The 14,566-nt window shown below is 52.5% G+C and overlaps 2 protein-coding genes across 4 annotated transcripts; both read left to right on the top strand.

The window, feature by feature from the left end:
• Positions 1 to 1,489: 1,489 nt before the first annotated feature.
• On the top strand, positions 1,490 to 6,846 carry FGF11 (fibroblast growth factor 11). 2 transcript variants are annotated; one of them, XM_045199171.2, is made up of 5 exons: positions 1,490 to 1,684; positions 3,320 to 3,430; positions 3,624 to 3,727; positions 4,596 to 4,710; positions 4,995 to 6,846. In XM_045199171.2, exons 1-5 carry the CDS (start codon positions 1,492 to 1,494, stop codon positions 5,063 to 5,065), a joined length of 594 nt encoding a protein of 197 aa, XP_045055106.1. In that variant the 5' UTR covers positions 1,490 to 1,491; the 3' UTR covers positions 5,066 to 6,846. The 2 variants fall into 2 exon arrangements, with proteins under 2 accessions (XP_045055106.1, XP_024420726.1); XM_024564958.3 differs by having other exon boundaries at positions 4,512 to 4,710.
• Positions 6,847 to 6,974: 128 nt separating this feature from the next.
• Positions 6,975 to 14,024, top strand: CHRNB1 (cholinergic receptor nicotinic beta 1 subunit). 2 transcript variants are annotated; one of them, XM_024565219.3, is made up of 11 exons: positions 6,975 to 7,106; positions 7,189 to 7,328; positions 7,859 to 7,903; positions 8,651 to 8,760; positions 8,861 to 8,969; positions 9,327 to 9,474; positions 9,799 to 10,008; positions 11,693 to 11,916; positions 12,405 to 12,586; positions 12,891 to 13,038; positions 13,375 to 14,024. In XM_024565219.3, the coding sequence occupies exons 1-11, from the start codon at positions 7,046 to 7,048 to the stop codon at positions 13,513 to 13,515; spliced, it is 1,518 nt and encodes a 505-aa protein (XP_024420987.1). In that variant the 5' UTR covers positions 6,975 to 7,045; the 3' UTR covers positions 13,516 to 14,024. The 2 variants fall into 2 exon arrangements, with proteins under 2 accessions (XP_024420987.1, XP_045054831.1); XM_045198896.2 differs by lacking the exon at positions 7,189 to 7,328 and having other exon boundaries at positions 6,999 to 7,106.
• The last annotated feature ends 542 nt before the right edge of the window (positions 14,025 to 14,566 follow it).

Genomic DNA, 14,566 nt, shown 5'->3' with positions numbered 1-14,566 from the left:
CACCCAGTCAGTGGAGACACCTCCTTGTCCCTCCTCCAAACTGCAAGACGTGCGGCCTTGCCTCGGCTCCGCCTGCCGCTGAGACCGTCCCCACTCCCTGCCTCCAAGGAACCCCAGGGTTCCGCCCGCCCAGCTTCATCCCCGTTTCCCGGCGTCTCCGCCCCCTGCCCCGCCCCCAAGCCGGCTTGGAGAAGGGGGAGCTGCGGTTGCCGCCGCAGCCTCAGCTTCCCACTGGCGCTGCTGCTGCTTTCGCCGCCGCCGCTATCGCCGCTGCACTTGGTCCAGCCGCCAGGCCCAGTGCTCTGATTTTACCGGACCAGGGCGTTCTGCAGAGACACCCTCACTCTTTTGGGGGCCCGGGCGCCTAGCCAGGCGAGGAGGGGAAGCTCCGTTTGCGGGAGACAGGGAGGGAGGAGCCTGGAACCGGGGCCAGCACCCGTCGCGGGATCAAGAGGACAGGTTGAGGGGCGTCGGGGAAGGGGGGTTGCTATAGGTAGTCCCAGGGAGGAGGACGCCCTGTCGCAGAAAGCTCTGATGCACTGACTTCTAGAGGGCTTGTTCACATTTGGGAACTGGCGACAGCATGGGTGCACTCCTCCTGGGGGGCTGGTGGGAGCGGAGGGCGTAGGATCTAAAATAGCACCAGCTGTCCCCAAGGAAATCAAGGGGCAGCCAGAAGAAAAAAAAAACCGATGCTCCTTATTTCGAGGTGACAGAGAGCCCTTCAGACAACCACCTGGTGTATCCGCCAGGAACGGTGGATTTGGAGGTGACTTCAAAGAGTGGAGGGTAACAAGGTGAGGAAAGGGACTTAGCAACTGGAACCCTGTGCCACTAGAAATGGGGGTGACTTGGTGAAAAAAAAAATGGCATTGTCCAGAGACAGAGTCCGGGAACCCATTCTCACTGAACAGGGACAGCCTGGGTATTCAGACGCATAGTTTGAGGGATTTCAGTGAAAAAAGTAGGGGATCGTCTTCACTTAGAGGGTGGCAAAGGCATCAAGGTGGGGTTCTTCCCTGACATTGGCAGTGCCCCAGTAGGGGTGGGGTGAGCTACTATCCTCAAAGCTAAGGACCCGCAATCTTTATTTTACAAGAGTGGATTTGGCAGGAGTACAGAAGCCACCAAAATAGGGTGAAAATTGGAACCACATACTGTACATTTTAAGGATTTTGACTTTGGGATAGGGGAAGTGGGACTGAGATACTGAAGAGCAGGGGAGGGGGTAGTTTTCAGTAGAGGTCAAAAGTTGAGGGTGGGATTAACTGAGAGGTACACAGGTTGCTGGGTTCAGTGGATCTAGCCCGGGGGGTCAAGGGTGGGAGCTGACGGTTGGAGGGGTTGCTGAGGCTTATCCTAAGGTCCTGTGGGTGGGGCGGAGAGTCGGGGAAGAGTCAAGAGCATGCCGTGGTGGTGAGCGGGCGTCTCTGGGGAGTCCAGCACGCTCCCAGCGCCTGCTGGTTTGGGGGTGTCTCCTCCCGGGGCACCATGGCGGCGCTGGCCAGTAGCCTGATCCGGCAGAAGCGGGAGGTCCGTGAGCCAGGGGGCAGCCGGCCGGTGTCGGCGCAGCGGCGCGTGTGTCCCCGCGGCACCAAGTCCCTTTGCCAGAAACAGCTCCTCATCCTGCTGTCCAAGGTGCGACTGTGCGGGGGGCGGTCCGGACGGCCAGACCGCGGCCCAGGTGAGTGGCTGAAGCGGGGTCTCCGGAACTGGGGTCTCTGCCTGGGAGGTTGAGATGAGGGGCTCTGAAGAATGGGGCCCGACTGAGGGAGGCCCCCGGAGAGTGAAAAGGGGTGGGCCAAGACAACAAAGTCTCTGCCAGTCCATGCCTCAGTTTCCCTTCTCTTTTGCCCATAACCCCGAGTCTCCTTGCTTTCGAGAGCAAGGGGAAGGTTTGAGGGGTTAAGTCTGGCTCCCCAAGGCTCGCAGCTCCCGCTTGCTCCCATCCCCACCCCAGAATCTCCATCCCCACCGCCCTTCGCCTACGTGCTGTCTCTCGCGCCTCTTTCCATCCAGAGCCCAGGGGCCTGGGGGTTCCGGACGCCTGGGTCACCCCGAGGGTTTCTGCGGTTCCGGCAGCTCCGCCCCCGCCCCGGTTCTCCCGCTCCTCCACGCCTTGGCTCGGTTCCTCCTGGCCGAGCTTGCCTGGCTTGGTGCCAATCTCCCCAGCTCTCCCCTGGGTGTCCTTGCAGCTACCTCGCCAGTTCGCCCCTCTTGTGCGCCCTCCTCCCGTGACCTGAGCTTCAAGAGAGGAACTGGGTACCCCCCCAATTACCCCCCACGCGACTCCGAAATCGGGTACCACGGGCTCAGGGGACCCTCTGCGGAGGAACTCGTAGTACAAGGCTAATGGGAAACCGGCCACGGGATTCGGGGTCGTACCACCTACAAGGGGGTACACGGAAGTCCGCTGAGAGCAAACAAACAGCAAGGAGAATTTGAGGGTTAGCGTGTGGTCCCCGTCCAGGTACCACAGGCAGGGAGTCCCTCTGGCGTCCTCCTGCCTGCTCCAGCTGCCCTATCCTTAGCCCCCTCGAGCCCTCCTCACCCCCGCCCCGCCGCCGCAGGACCGCCACAGTGGTACAGCCCGCAGCCCACCATTTGAGTAGTGGTACCCAGCACCCACGTGACTCAGCGTGCCTCCCCCCCACCTCCCCCGCCCCTCGTATTTCCTTGGGTTGGTACCGAACATCCCCCACCCTAAGCAGGTTACCTGGCTGCAGGGGAAAGGTTGAGCCTCAGAAAGGCTTGGGCCGCGGGGCCAGCGGACTGACAGATAACAGACAGATGGGTCAGTGTCTGACTAGCCGGCGCTGGGCCAAGGCGAGGCCCGCGCCAAGCGAGCGACAGCTGCAGCAGCAGGTGCTGAGTCAGCGTCAGGCCCAGTCGTCCCACCCCCATTTTGGAGGGGGCGCCCCTACCCTGTGGTCACTTTGCTGCCCCCAACATTCACAAACACACCGCCCCTTTAGCAGCCCTGCCTGTCTCCCTCTGTCTTTGGATGTATCTCTTCCCTTCCTCTCCCCGCCCCCCCCCCCCCTTCTGATTAAGCTGTAGAGTAGGAATTAAACCATTTAAATAAATTTCAATAAATTAAAATGAAAGCTGGTGATTAGAAGAAGCAGAAGGGACCCACACCTCAGCCTCCTCAGGAATCAAGAGGTGGGAGAGAGCTCTCTTGGAGGGTGAGAAAGTTCGGGCCATAGGACCCTATTCCTTCCCTCCACTCTCCTTTTTTCCCTCTGATCCCACCAAGTGTAGGAATGTTTCTGGGAACAGAGATGTCATTTTCAAAGATTAATATCTCTCTCTCCAGAGCCTCAGCTCAAAGGCATCGTCACCAAACTGTTCTGCCGCCAGGGTTTCTACCTCCAGGCAAATCCCGACGGGAGCATCCAGGGCACCCCAGAGGACACCAGCTCTTTCAGTGAGAGGGGGAAGCCGGCCCCTGGGTGGGAAGGGGGATAGTGGGGCTAGGAGACTAGGACAGTCCTATTCCTGCTTTAGGTTCTGTTGTTTCCGATCTACGTCTTTGACTACCAAGGGAGGAAGTGAAGCTGGGGTGGAGGGAGCTCAGATGGGGGGCCTGGGATACTGATGCCCCCTCTCTCTGTCCTCAGCACACTTCAATCTGATCCCCGTGGGGCTCCGTGTGGTCACCATCCAGAGTGCCAAGCTGGGTCACTACATGGCCATGAATGCAGAGGGACTGCTCTACAGCTCGGTGAGGAAATGAGGCTGAGTGGCTTGGGGTTTGGTGATTCCCCAACTGCGACTTTTTCAATTACAGAGTATTTTACAGTTCAGGGCTCCCTCTCACTCCAGCTCTTGCTGATGTTCAGTCATTACTGCCCACTCCAGAGCACCTCCTCTAGGGTCCCTCTAATCCTACTATCACACAGTCCTCCAGATCCCCCCAGGCTTTTTGAATATCCAACTCTTTCTGTCTTTTAGGACCCATATTTCTCATCCTGCCTCCTCCAGACTTCATTATTACTCACTTCCCCAGAGTCACTCAGGATAGGGGATGGTGAGAGGTTGGGAACAGAGTGGAGAGAAGGGGTTGTTTTTGTTTTTGTTTTTTAAAAAGATTTTATTTATTTATTTTCAGAGAGAGGGAAGGGAGGGAGAAAGAGAGGGAGAGAAACATCTATGTGTGGTTGCCTTTTGCATGCCCCCAATTGGGGACCTGGCCTGGAATCGAACCAGCGACCTTTCTGTTTGCAGTGTGATGCCCAACCCACTGAGCCACACTAGTCAGGGTGAGACAGTGTCTTCTTATTCCAAACCCCCCCCCCCCCCCACAGTCTAGGTCCTAACCCTCAGCGGACTACCAGACTCTCTCTTGTCCTCCCTTTTTCCCATTTCCCACTTGGACTTAGAATTTGGCCTCCCAGCCTAAAATATGTGGATTATGTCCTGGCTTGTTCTTCTCAGGGCTCCCTTCTGTCCAGTGATGTGTCTATTTGTCTCTTTGTGTGTGCCTTCCTGGGTCTTTGTCTCCTCAGCAACATTTCACAGCTGAGTGTCGCTTTAAGGAGTGTGTCTTTGAGAATTACTATGTCCTGTACGCCTCTGCTCTCTACCGTCAGCGCCGTTCTGGCCGGGCCTGGTACCTAGGCTTGGACAAGGAGGGCCGAGTCATGAAGGGAAATCGAGTCAAGAAGACCAAGGCAGCTGCTCACTTTGTGCCCAAGCTCCTGGAGGGTGAGTATGAACTGAAGAAAATGGGGGCCACATGGGTGGGTATGGACTTTGACATGGACATTTAAGTGATACACAGCTTAGGGGCAACAAGTGTGAAGAGGACACCTGTTATGACAGGTCAAGCCAGGAAGGCTCTGGCCTTTGGGGGCTTGGGGAGATCTCCTCCTATGGGTTTGTGTTCCCAGAGGATGCGTGTAGGGGAGGGGAGCCCTGTCAGAGCTCCAGTTCTTCCAGGTCTCTCTGTGCCTAATTCTCCTTCCTGCTCCTCTCTCTCCCCTTCACAGTGGCCATGTACCGGGAGCCTTCTCTCCACAGTGTCCCTGAGACCTCCCCTTCCAGCCCCCCTGCCCCCTGAAATGTAGACCTTGGACTGGAGGCTCCTGCACTTGCACTGATCTAACCACCGCCACAGCCTGTCTCCCAGCCCTGCTCCTGGCCCTGCTCCCACCCCAGCCGCCATTCTCACGCCCGAGCAGCCAGGTCCCACCAGGTGCTCTACCCTGAGGGAGCCTAGGAACTGCTGAAACCTTTCAATTCTTGGACCCAGGAGGGGGTCATAGAGGTGAATGTTTGGAAACGGTCCTGGCCCATTGCTCCTTTTCTTCCACACTTGCACATCCCCCAAGCCTTTTCCCGAGATGGCACTGGGGGTTTCCAAACTGATGGAACCAGGACACAAATATTCCCCACCCCAGGCTCAGCCAGTTCCTGGAGTCCTTTTCATTGCCACTGAGCCATAGATTTATATGTCTACTGGAGCTCAGGATTAGTTTTCTTTCCCTACTCCACCTTCTGCCTTGTTCTGGACAGGTTCTGGAACACCATGAATCCCAGCCAGGGCCATTTCTGTACTAAGGCTCTGTGCTGGGATGCAGGCATGCTGCCAGGCTCTGTTCTGGATCCATCAGGCTTCCTTGACCCAGATAGACCCCTGGTTTCCAAGTAGAGAGAGGCTGAACTTGAGCCCAGCTCTTGGCTTTGGCCTGAACTGGGGCCAGTCTCAGATCACCAAAGGTTTAACTTTTTTTTATCCCAGAGACACCCAATTCTAGAGCATGGTGTTCTAGACACATATGGAGCCATACTTCCTTCTGAATCTCAGCTCTAGGATATAGACCATGATGACTCTCCACCCTTCCCCTCAGGATGGAATTGGGGCCTATATAGCCATATTATTGCTCTAGAGCAAGTTCTAGACTCATTCTTCCACCTTCTGTACTGATACCTATTAAGGATGAGCTCTGGAAAGGACCCAGCTATGATTCATAAAGAACTAAGTCCTGGATGAATTAAGAACTACTTCTTGTTTTTCCTAGATAATTTTCTAAAAATCTTAATCTTCCTATAGAATGCTAACCTTATTTTTACATGCAGTTCCTAACTCCTGCAACTCAGCTGGGGTCCAGGGAAATAAAGTCTGAAGAAGGGCAGAGGAGTTTTGGAAGGAATCCTTGGCTCATGGGGGGGAAGCTAGGATGGAAAAGGGGCCAAAACAATGACATAATTGGACCTGCACCTGGGTTGGGGGCACATGAACACTTAGCTACCTCAGCAGGAATTTCTTCCAGATCCCCTTTAAAGCTGAGGTCTTTAGGGTAATGGGTGTAGAATAAAAAGGACAAATATGACATAGCCTTGACTCCCCCAGTGAGGAGACCCCAATTCAGCAATAAGTCCCAACACTCTCCTCTAGGTCAGGCCAAGGAGGGTGAGGGCCTCTTGGATTCCAGACCTCATATACCCCCAGAGCTTCTAACTGAACAGAACTTGCTTTACTTTACAGCTTATAGCCTTAGCTGTGTTTTAGGTACCCAAAAAGGGCCCGACTAGATTTTTTTCGAAAAAGGTGGAGAGTTAAGGGCAGGCTTGGAAAAGATCAGGAACCCAGTAGTGAACTAGGAGGTAGACTGAGTAGCACCAGACCTGGGCAGGGAAGACTGAGGATGCCTTGAAGGGAGGGAATAGGACTCGGGAGGCAGGTCACTTTTCCTCAGGCTCTTTCTACTTCTAGCTTGTTGCAAGAGGGCTTGATACTTCTCTCACCAAATAGACCCCACCCAGGCTCCACCCATCCCCTGACTTGGCTCCCAGGGGACCTGGTTTCCACTCCATGCATTCTCAATTAAAGAGGGTTTATACAACTGATGCCTTGTCTGTCATCTGTGGGTGGCGGGCATTGGCAGTTGTTCGGGGCGGGACCAAGTCCCAGGGGCGGGGCGGGTGGGCTGGCGGCTGCCCCCCAACAACAGGTGCACATTCTTGGGCGCCTCGTCACTTCCCCTGCCCTCGCTGTCCCGACGGTTCACCGAGCTAACTCACTGAATGCGGCCGGACTATGACCCCAGGGGCGCTGCTGCTGCTGTTGCTGGGGGCACTGGGGGCGTCGCTCGTCCCAGGTAAGTCTGGGCCTCGAAGGGGCATTGACAGGGCCAGAGGTCGTGGCCCGGCACCATGGCTTCACTTAGTGCTCTCCTCCAGGCGCCCGCGGCTCGGAGGCGGAAGGCCGGCTCCGCGAGAAACTTTTCTCGGGCTATGATAGCTCCGTGCGGCCGGCGCGGGAGGTGGGAGACCGTGTCAGGGTCAGCATTGGTCTCAGACTGGCGCAACTCATCAGCCTGGTGAGGGCGCACGCGGGCGGTTGAGGTCAGGCTCACTGGCGGGTTGGGGGGCGTGGCTTTGGATGAGGCCGCACAGAGGGACGGCTGGGGCGGGTGGAGGCTAAAAGACGGACTGGCCGGCTGCTGGACAGGCCAAGGGTAGAGCCAGTTACAGAGGTGAACTTGCCTGTAGATGGATCTTGAAGTGGAACTGGGACTGATGGACTGACTGGAAGGCGGGCCTTGAGGCGGGGTCACAGGCTGGGGCGGAGCTCCGTGCCGGGCAGCGTCAATCAAGAACAACGGGCGGAGATTCAGGGTTGGGTGAATTATGAGCTGTGGGTGGAGCCTGCCTGGGGCGGGACTTGTGGAGGAATCGGCTGACACCACAACGAAAACCACAGGAAGTTTCGGAGGTAGAGGCGGGGCTTGTGCCCAAGAGGGTGGGACTCAGGAAAAGCTGGGAGTTTCCAGGGAGAGCCAGATCCGCCGAACCCCTTCTTTTATCTCCACTCACATTAACGTCTACCTTTTGAACTTCTTCCTTTTAGAACGAGAAGGATGAGGAGATGAGCACAAAGGTGTACTTAGACCTGGTACGGAGACCCCACGGGGTGGGAAAGGGCGTCCTGCTGCTTTTACAATTTCCTCGAATGTACGACCCAGTGAAAAATGTTTGCATCACGGACTCAAACAACACGGTTATAAATGAAACAGAATCTTCAGGAAACATTACCTATCTTTACTACGGGAGTTGCACTTCATGCATTTTTTAAATTCTGATTTTTAAAAACTATTTTATTTCTTTATAGAGAGAGGGGAAGGGAGGGAGAAAGAGTGGGAGAGAAACGCCCAGGTGTGGTTGCCTCTGCGCGCCCCCCACTGGGGACCTGGTCCACAACCAAGGCATGTGCCCTGCCCTGGGAATCAAACCAGCGAGCGACCCTTTGGTTCGCAGGCCGGCACTCAATCCACTGAGCCACACTAGCCAGGGCTCATTCTAATTTTTTAAAACACTGGTTTGGGGTCCCTAATTTGATTCTTGAGCCACTAAAAGGTCCCGAACTGCAGTTTGAAAACCACTGTTTTAGAGGATAGCTAGTGCAACGTCTTCGTTGTTACAGACCAAAAATTGGGGCCTGTTGCGCTGGAAGGGGAAATTAGCTGATGGAGGCTGAGCGAGGGCAAGTGAAGCCGGAAATCAGAACCCCCGGCCTCCAGAATTACAGCCCATGCCTGCGCTGCTCCCCACCCTTGCACTTACCTCCCACTTCCTTTGGACACTACAAGTTTCCTTCCTGCCTCCAGCCCCTAACAGCCCCCTTTAGCCTCTGCTTCTCTAGGAGTGGACTGACTACAGGCTGAGCTGGGACCCTGCAGAGTACGAGGGCATCGATTTACTCCGCATCAAGGATCAATCCGTGTGGCTACCAGATGTGGTGCTACTGAACAAGTAGGATCTTCCCAAAACTCGGGGTGGGCGAGGCCTCTGCAAGGGTGGGGCAGGTGGAGGGTGGGACCTGATCCCAGATGAGAAGATTCTTTCCCTGCAGCAATGATGGAAATTTTGGCGTTGCTCTGGGCATTAATGTCGTGGTAGCATCGGATGGCTCCGTGCGCTGGCAGCCTCCGGGCATCTATCGCAGCAGCTGCAGCATCCAGGTCTCTGGGCTCCACCTGGGAAACTCAAGGCACTCTTAGAAACCCTCCCTCTCCTCAGGTGTCCTGACTCCTATCCCTCCCCCATTATCTCCCACGACCCTCACATCTCCCTTGCTCTCCTGATTTTCCATTGTTTCCATCCTCTCTGCTCACTTTCATTGACTTCCAGTCTTCCTCAGTAACTCCCCTCCATTGCCCATGGCCTCACCTAATAACCTTCCAATTCCTTTGTGACCCCCACTTCCCTGTGACCTCTCCTGGTGGCCCCATTTCCTCTGACCCCTATCTTCCCTGGGACCTCCCTAACTCCCCCGGACAAGTTCTCTATTAGCTCTAGTGACTCCTCCTTCCATCCAGGTCACCTACTTTCCCTTTGACTGGCAGAACTGCACCATGGTGTTCAGTTCCTATAGCTATGACAGCTCAGAGGTCAGCCTGCACACTGGCTTGGGTCCAGATGGGCAGGAGCGGCAGGAAGTGCACATTCATGAAGGGACCTTCATTGGTGAGTGGGCATGGCTCCCACATGCATGGGTTTTATGACTTCCGGTTTCTAACAAGCTGATAAATATACTCCATCAACGATGCCCAAAACAACCTTATGGTGTCAGCAAGATAGGTGTGACTCTCTATATTTGGCAAATATGGAAATTGAGACTTATTTAAGTTTATTAGAGATGAGCTGTCCAGCCTAGTGTTCACAGCTAGCCCCTTAATACTTCAGCCTGCTCTGCTCTAGAATGTGGCTGAGCAAGCCATATCTGGCACCAACAAGGACCAGGTCCCAAATCTGTGTACTTTTCTTCTGTTTTTCCCCTGTCCCCCCAAGAAAATGGCCAATGGGAGATTATCCACAAGCCTTCTCGACTAATCCAGCCTCCGGTGGATCCTAGAAGAGGGAGAGAAGGACAGCGTGAAGAAGTCACCTTCTACCTCATCATCCGCCGGAAGCCTCTTTTCTACCTGGTCAACGTCATTGCCCCATGCATCCTCATCACTCTCCTGGCCATCTTTGTCTTCTACCTGCCACCAGATGCAGGTAGGTGGGGGAAAGGCCCCAGCCTTTCTTCATACCAATAGCTCAGCTTCTTTCTCTCCACCCTCAATCCAGGCAAGGTTTTCCTGCCAAGTCAAGCCATCATGGATTATGCTTCACCAATCTCACTAAAGTTTTCTCTTTAACCAGAGCCTTTTCATCTGGATCCAGATTTTCCCTCCACCCTCAGGCTCTGCCTCTCCTCTGATACCCACTTCTTTCCACCCAGTAATTTCTGAACTCTTTTCTTCAGAATCCTAGTATCTCATCCTTGAAACCTCCACTCCTCCAGCCAACAAACTCCAGGGTTTAGACTGCACTCCTTTTACCTGTCCTCATTCCTGACATCCTAGTCTCTTAACTTTCCACCTCCCTTGGAAATAATAGCCAATATTTCTCTAGGAGGCAGCATAATGTAGTAAGAGTAACCTTGGGCAAATTCCTTAATCTCTATGTGTCTAAGTTTCCTAATCTGGAAATGAGGACAATTATTGTTCCTACAGAATAGGATTATTTTGAGGATCAACTGAGTTCATAGAACTATGCCTGGTACCCAATAAATTCTATGTAAATGGTGGTATTGTCTTTGCTACTTTTGAGCACTTGATGTAAGGTAATACAATTAATATGTTACACAGATTCACTCAATTCTAACCTTTACAACAAATCTGTAAGTTAAATACTGATTTATCTTCCCATTTTAGAGAGCAGGATAAAGAAGCTGAAAGAGTTTGTCATTTGCCTGCCGTTACACAGTTAGAGAGAGGCAGTGTTGCTATTCCAACCCCAGTTAGTGCCAGTCTGATTCAGAGACTGATATCCCCAACTCTGGTATTCAGCACATGCTTTCCTTCTCTTTGAAATCAAGTCCTCTTTCTACCCAGGGAAGGGGAGTGATGCAGCTCTAGAACGTGCAAATGTAACTTTTACTTCCTCCTAGAGCAAGGCAAATCTTCGAACCCAATATTATAGCACTAAAGTAGAGCAAACCAAACGAGTTATTTATTTCACTATCTTCCATGAAGTTTGCAGTGCCTGTTGTATGCCACAGGGATAATCTACCACCTGGCATACACATCCTTATATATTTTGTTTCACTTTTAGTGATAGGATCTGATTTACACTTTAAGAGGATCAATCTGGGTGCTCTGTTGAGAACAGAGGTGGGCAAAGGCAAAGAGGAGGCTTTTATAATAACTCAGATCTGAGGAAATGATGGTTTATAACTGGGTGGTAGGCGTAGGTGTGATGTCATCAGTTTCAGGATATATTTTGAAGGTAGAGCCGTTAGGGTTTGCTATGAATTGGATATTGGATGGGAGAGAGAGGAGATCTAAGAATGACTCAAAGGGTTTTGCCCTGTGCCCTCAGGAAAGATGAAGTTGTTATTTATGAAATGGGGAAGACAATGGGAGGAGTTGGTGATGAAGGAATTAGGTTTTAGTCATGTTAAGTTTGAGATGTCTATAAGACATCCAAGTGGAAAGGTTAAGTTGGCAGGTGAATATAAGCCTGGAGTTTAAGGGAATAAGTCCAGGCTGGAGGTATAAACGTAGGAGTCATTTGCATGCACTTGGCCCTTCCAAAAGCCTGTCCTTGAGTGGGCTGATACATGGTTACCAATTATGCCATGCGGATTGTCTTCTGACAAAACCTAATCCTTCTGCCTTCCCCTCTGCCCCCCAAGGAGAGAAAATGGGGCTCTCAATCTTCGCCCTGCTGACTCTTACTGTGTTCCTGCTGCTGTTGGCGGCCAAGGTGCCTGAGACCTCTCTGGCTGTCCCCATCATTGTCAAGTATCTCATGTTTACCATGGTCCTCGTCACCTTCTCTGTCATCCTTAGCGTCGTTGTTCTCAACCTGCACCATCGTTCACCTCACACCCACCAAATGCCCCTTTGGGTCCGTCAGGTAAGAAAAAAATCTCCTCTAGCTTCTATTGACTCTTAATCTTAGTATTTGGCTTTTTGTCCAGGCATGACTCCTCCCTCCTTTCACAGACCTGAGGGAGAACTACAACTTTCTGCGGAGTGTTAAAATACCAAGTCCTGCTGGGTGTTGAAACGATGCACAATTAAATTTACCCTCCCGTCATTACCATTTGGTAGATCCCACACTCTTTTAATCATACTGCCCATCCAGATCCCAGGGAACCATTCTCAGGGTTCGGTTACTATCAGGGTGAAGCCCTCTGAACTTTCCTTTCCGGTCAGGATGCCTCCCAACCCACGTATGAGCTCTGATGGCTGTGTGGTTGCATTTTCTCGTCTGTGTAGTTCAGTCGGACATACGCACACAGGCTCAGCAGTAGGCATGTGGCGTGGGGGTGGTTGGCTACTTCACTTCCGGTCTAAAAACATGAGCGTACCCCCGAACACGCCTCTTTTTCTACCCTGCAGATCTTCATCCACAAACTCTCTCTGTACCTGGGTCTGAAGAGGCCCAAACCTGAGAGAGACCAGATGCCAGAGCCACCTCCTGTAGCCCTCAAGGATTCTCCGGGAAGTGGCTGGGGTCGGGGAACAGATGAATATTTCATCCGGAAGCCACCGAGTGACTTTCTCTTCCCCAAACCCAAGAGGTAGTACCTACTCAGGAGTTGGAGAACTACAATTCCCAGAAGACTGTGCGGAGGCAGATGGCCTACGCTCCAAAAGATGCTGTGGTTGAGCATCAGGGGAGTTGTAGTATCCCTTCTGCTTCCCCCTTTGCTGAAAGGTGGTAACTAAACCATAGAGGGAATGCTAGGGAGGCCTCCGCTGCTGCCGGCGGGGAGAGCCTTAAAAGTTTTGAAAAGGGGCAGGATGTTGGGGCGGGGCCTGCAGCCCGAGCGTAGGCTGTGTCTTTGCACCCCAGGTGTGACCAAACGATCCCGCCCCTTCCAGGTTCCAGCCTGAAATGTCTGCCCTGGATCTACGGCGACTTATCGATGGTCCCAACCGGGTTGTCAGCCTGCCCCCTGAGCTACGGGAGGTCGTTTCTTCCATCAGTTACATCGCTGGACAGCTGCAGGAACAGGAGGACCACGATGCGGTAAGTCCAGTGAGGGTGGAGCAGGGCAGAGCCTTGGTAACCTTGGCCCCACCCGCAAACTCAGGCTCCGCCCCTAGCACTCTTTTTGTTTGTTTGTTTGATTGTTTCTGGTTTTGTTTTGTTTTAATTGGAAGTTTGCCTCATTTGGCCCTGCCCCCTGCTTTCCGACTGGTTCTTACTCTCACCAATCACCCGTAGTTTCACGCACGCGTTTTCGCAGCCTTCTTGGTCTGAGTTCAGAGTGGTGGTAGGAGGACCAGGGCAGGGTACCTGGGCTTGGGGGTAGCCTTCCTTGATGTCTGGAGCTCAGAAACAGTTTCCTCTGCCTACCCCCAGTTGAAGGAAGACTGGCAATTTGTGGCCATGGTAGTGGACCGCCTCTTCCTGTGGACCTTCATCATCTTCACGAGTGTCGGGACCCTCGTCATCTTCCTGGATGCCACATACCACTTGCCCCCTGCCGACCCCTTTCCTTAGGACCTAGGGCCAACACCCAAGTCCTCAGCCTGCTGAACTGCTAGTTGGGCAGTACTTTAGAGCCCTATTCCTTTCTGCATATTCACTCCGTCACAAGGGATCCAGTTATCTCCTTTGTCTCCAGGAAGAGAGCCCCAATGGGACTGGGTATACTTGGGCCCACCAGAAATGCTCTGTCAGCTTATTAACTCTTTGGCTTCTTAAAGAAGCTTCTAACACCCAGGTTTCCAGTAAAATGGAGCGAAGAACAAGAACTAGACTGTAAGCCTTATGGAGGACGGGAACTGTGCCTTATTCACTGTCATGTCCCCAGCACCTAACACATCCTGCTTCACATCTGTTGAATAAATAGGGACATTTTTTTTTTTCTGGAAGGAAAAAAAATTAGCACAAATGTCTGCATGTTGGGAATAGACCACTATTTTTCCTTTGTTTATATGTTTCTGTAACTTACTTTGTTTTGAAATAAGTATTATCCTTAGGATAAAAAAAAATTACTTCTAAAAGGATGTATTTGCAATGAGTGGAAAAAAGAGCACTCCAAGTTCCAGCTTTGGAGTTAATAATAGCATCTGCCCCCTACTCTGAGGATCGTACGAGAAGATGGGGAAAAAGCATTGTGCAGCATGTATCAGAGGCTGTAATCTTGTATGTTGTTTGGCCCATGACATTGGCCTGCATAATTTTAAATTTGAATCAGTTCGCTACTTTTAAATTTGGGGTATTTCACAGAGAAATTTGGATTTCTGGCTTGTCTTGAAAATCACTTAAAATCTACAGTAACAACAGGACTGATTCCCCTGTTGGCAATGACCTGCCAGAGCTGATGAGTGGCTGCCCACTCTGGTCAGTTCCTCAAAGTCTCCACCCACCTGACTCCCTCGTTTTACTTACCCATCCCTACATAGCACTAGACAAAGTACAGGGGAGGGCGGGGGGACAAGGAGTTGAAGCCAGTGGGAAGCTAGGAGTAGAAAAAGACAGGTTCTCTCTCTTAAACAGCCATCACTTTTTTTTTTTTTTTTTTTTTTTGCCTTACCTTCCTTTCAAT

The sequence above is a fragment of the Desmodus rotundus genome, chromosome 9 (genome assembly GCF_022682495.2).
Source record: "Desmodus rotundus isolate HL8 chromosome 9, HLdesRot8A.1, whole genome shotgun sequence".
NCBI lineage: Eukaryota > Metazoa > Chordata > Mammalia > Chiroptera > Phyllostomidae > Desmodus > Desmodus rotundus.
This window is presented reverse-complemented; position numbering and strand designations above follow the sequence as displayed.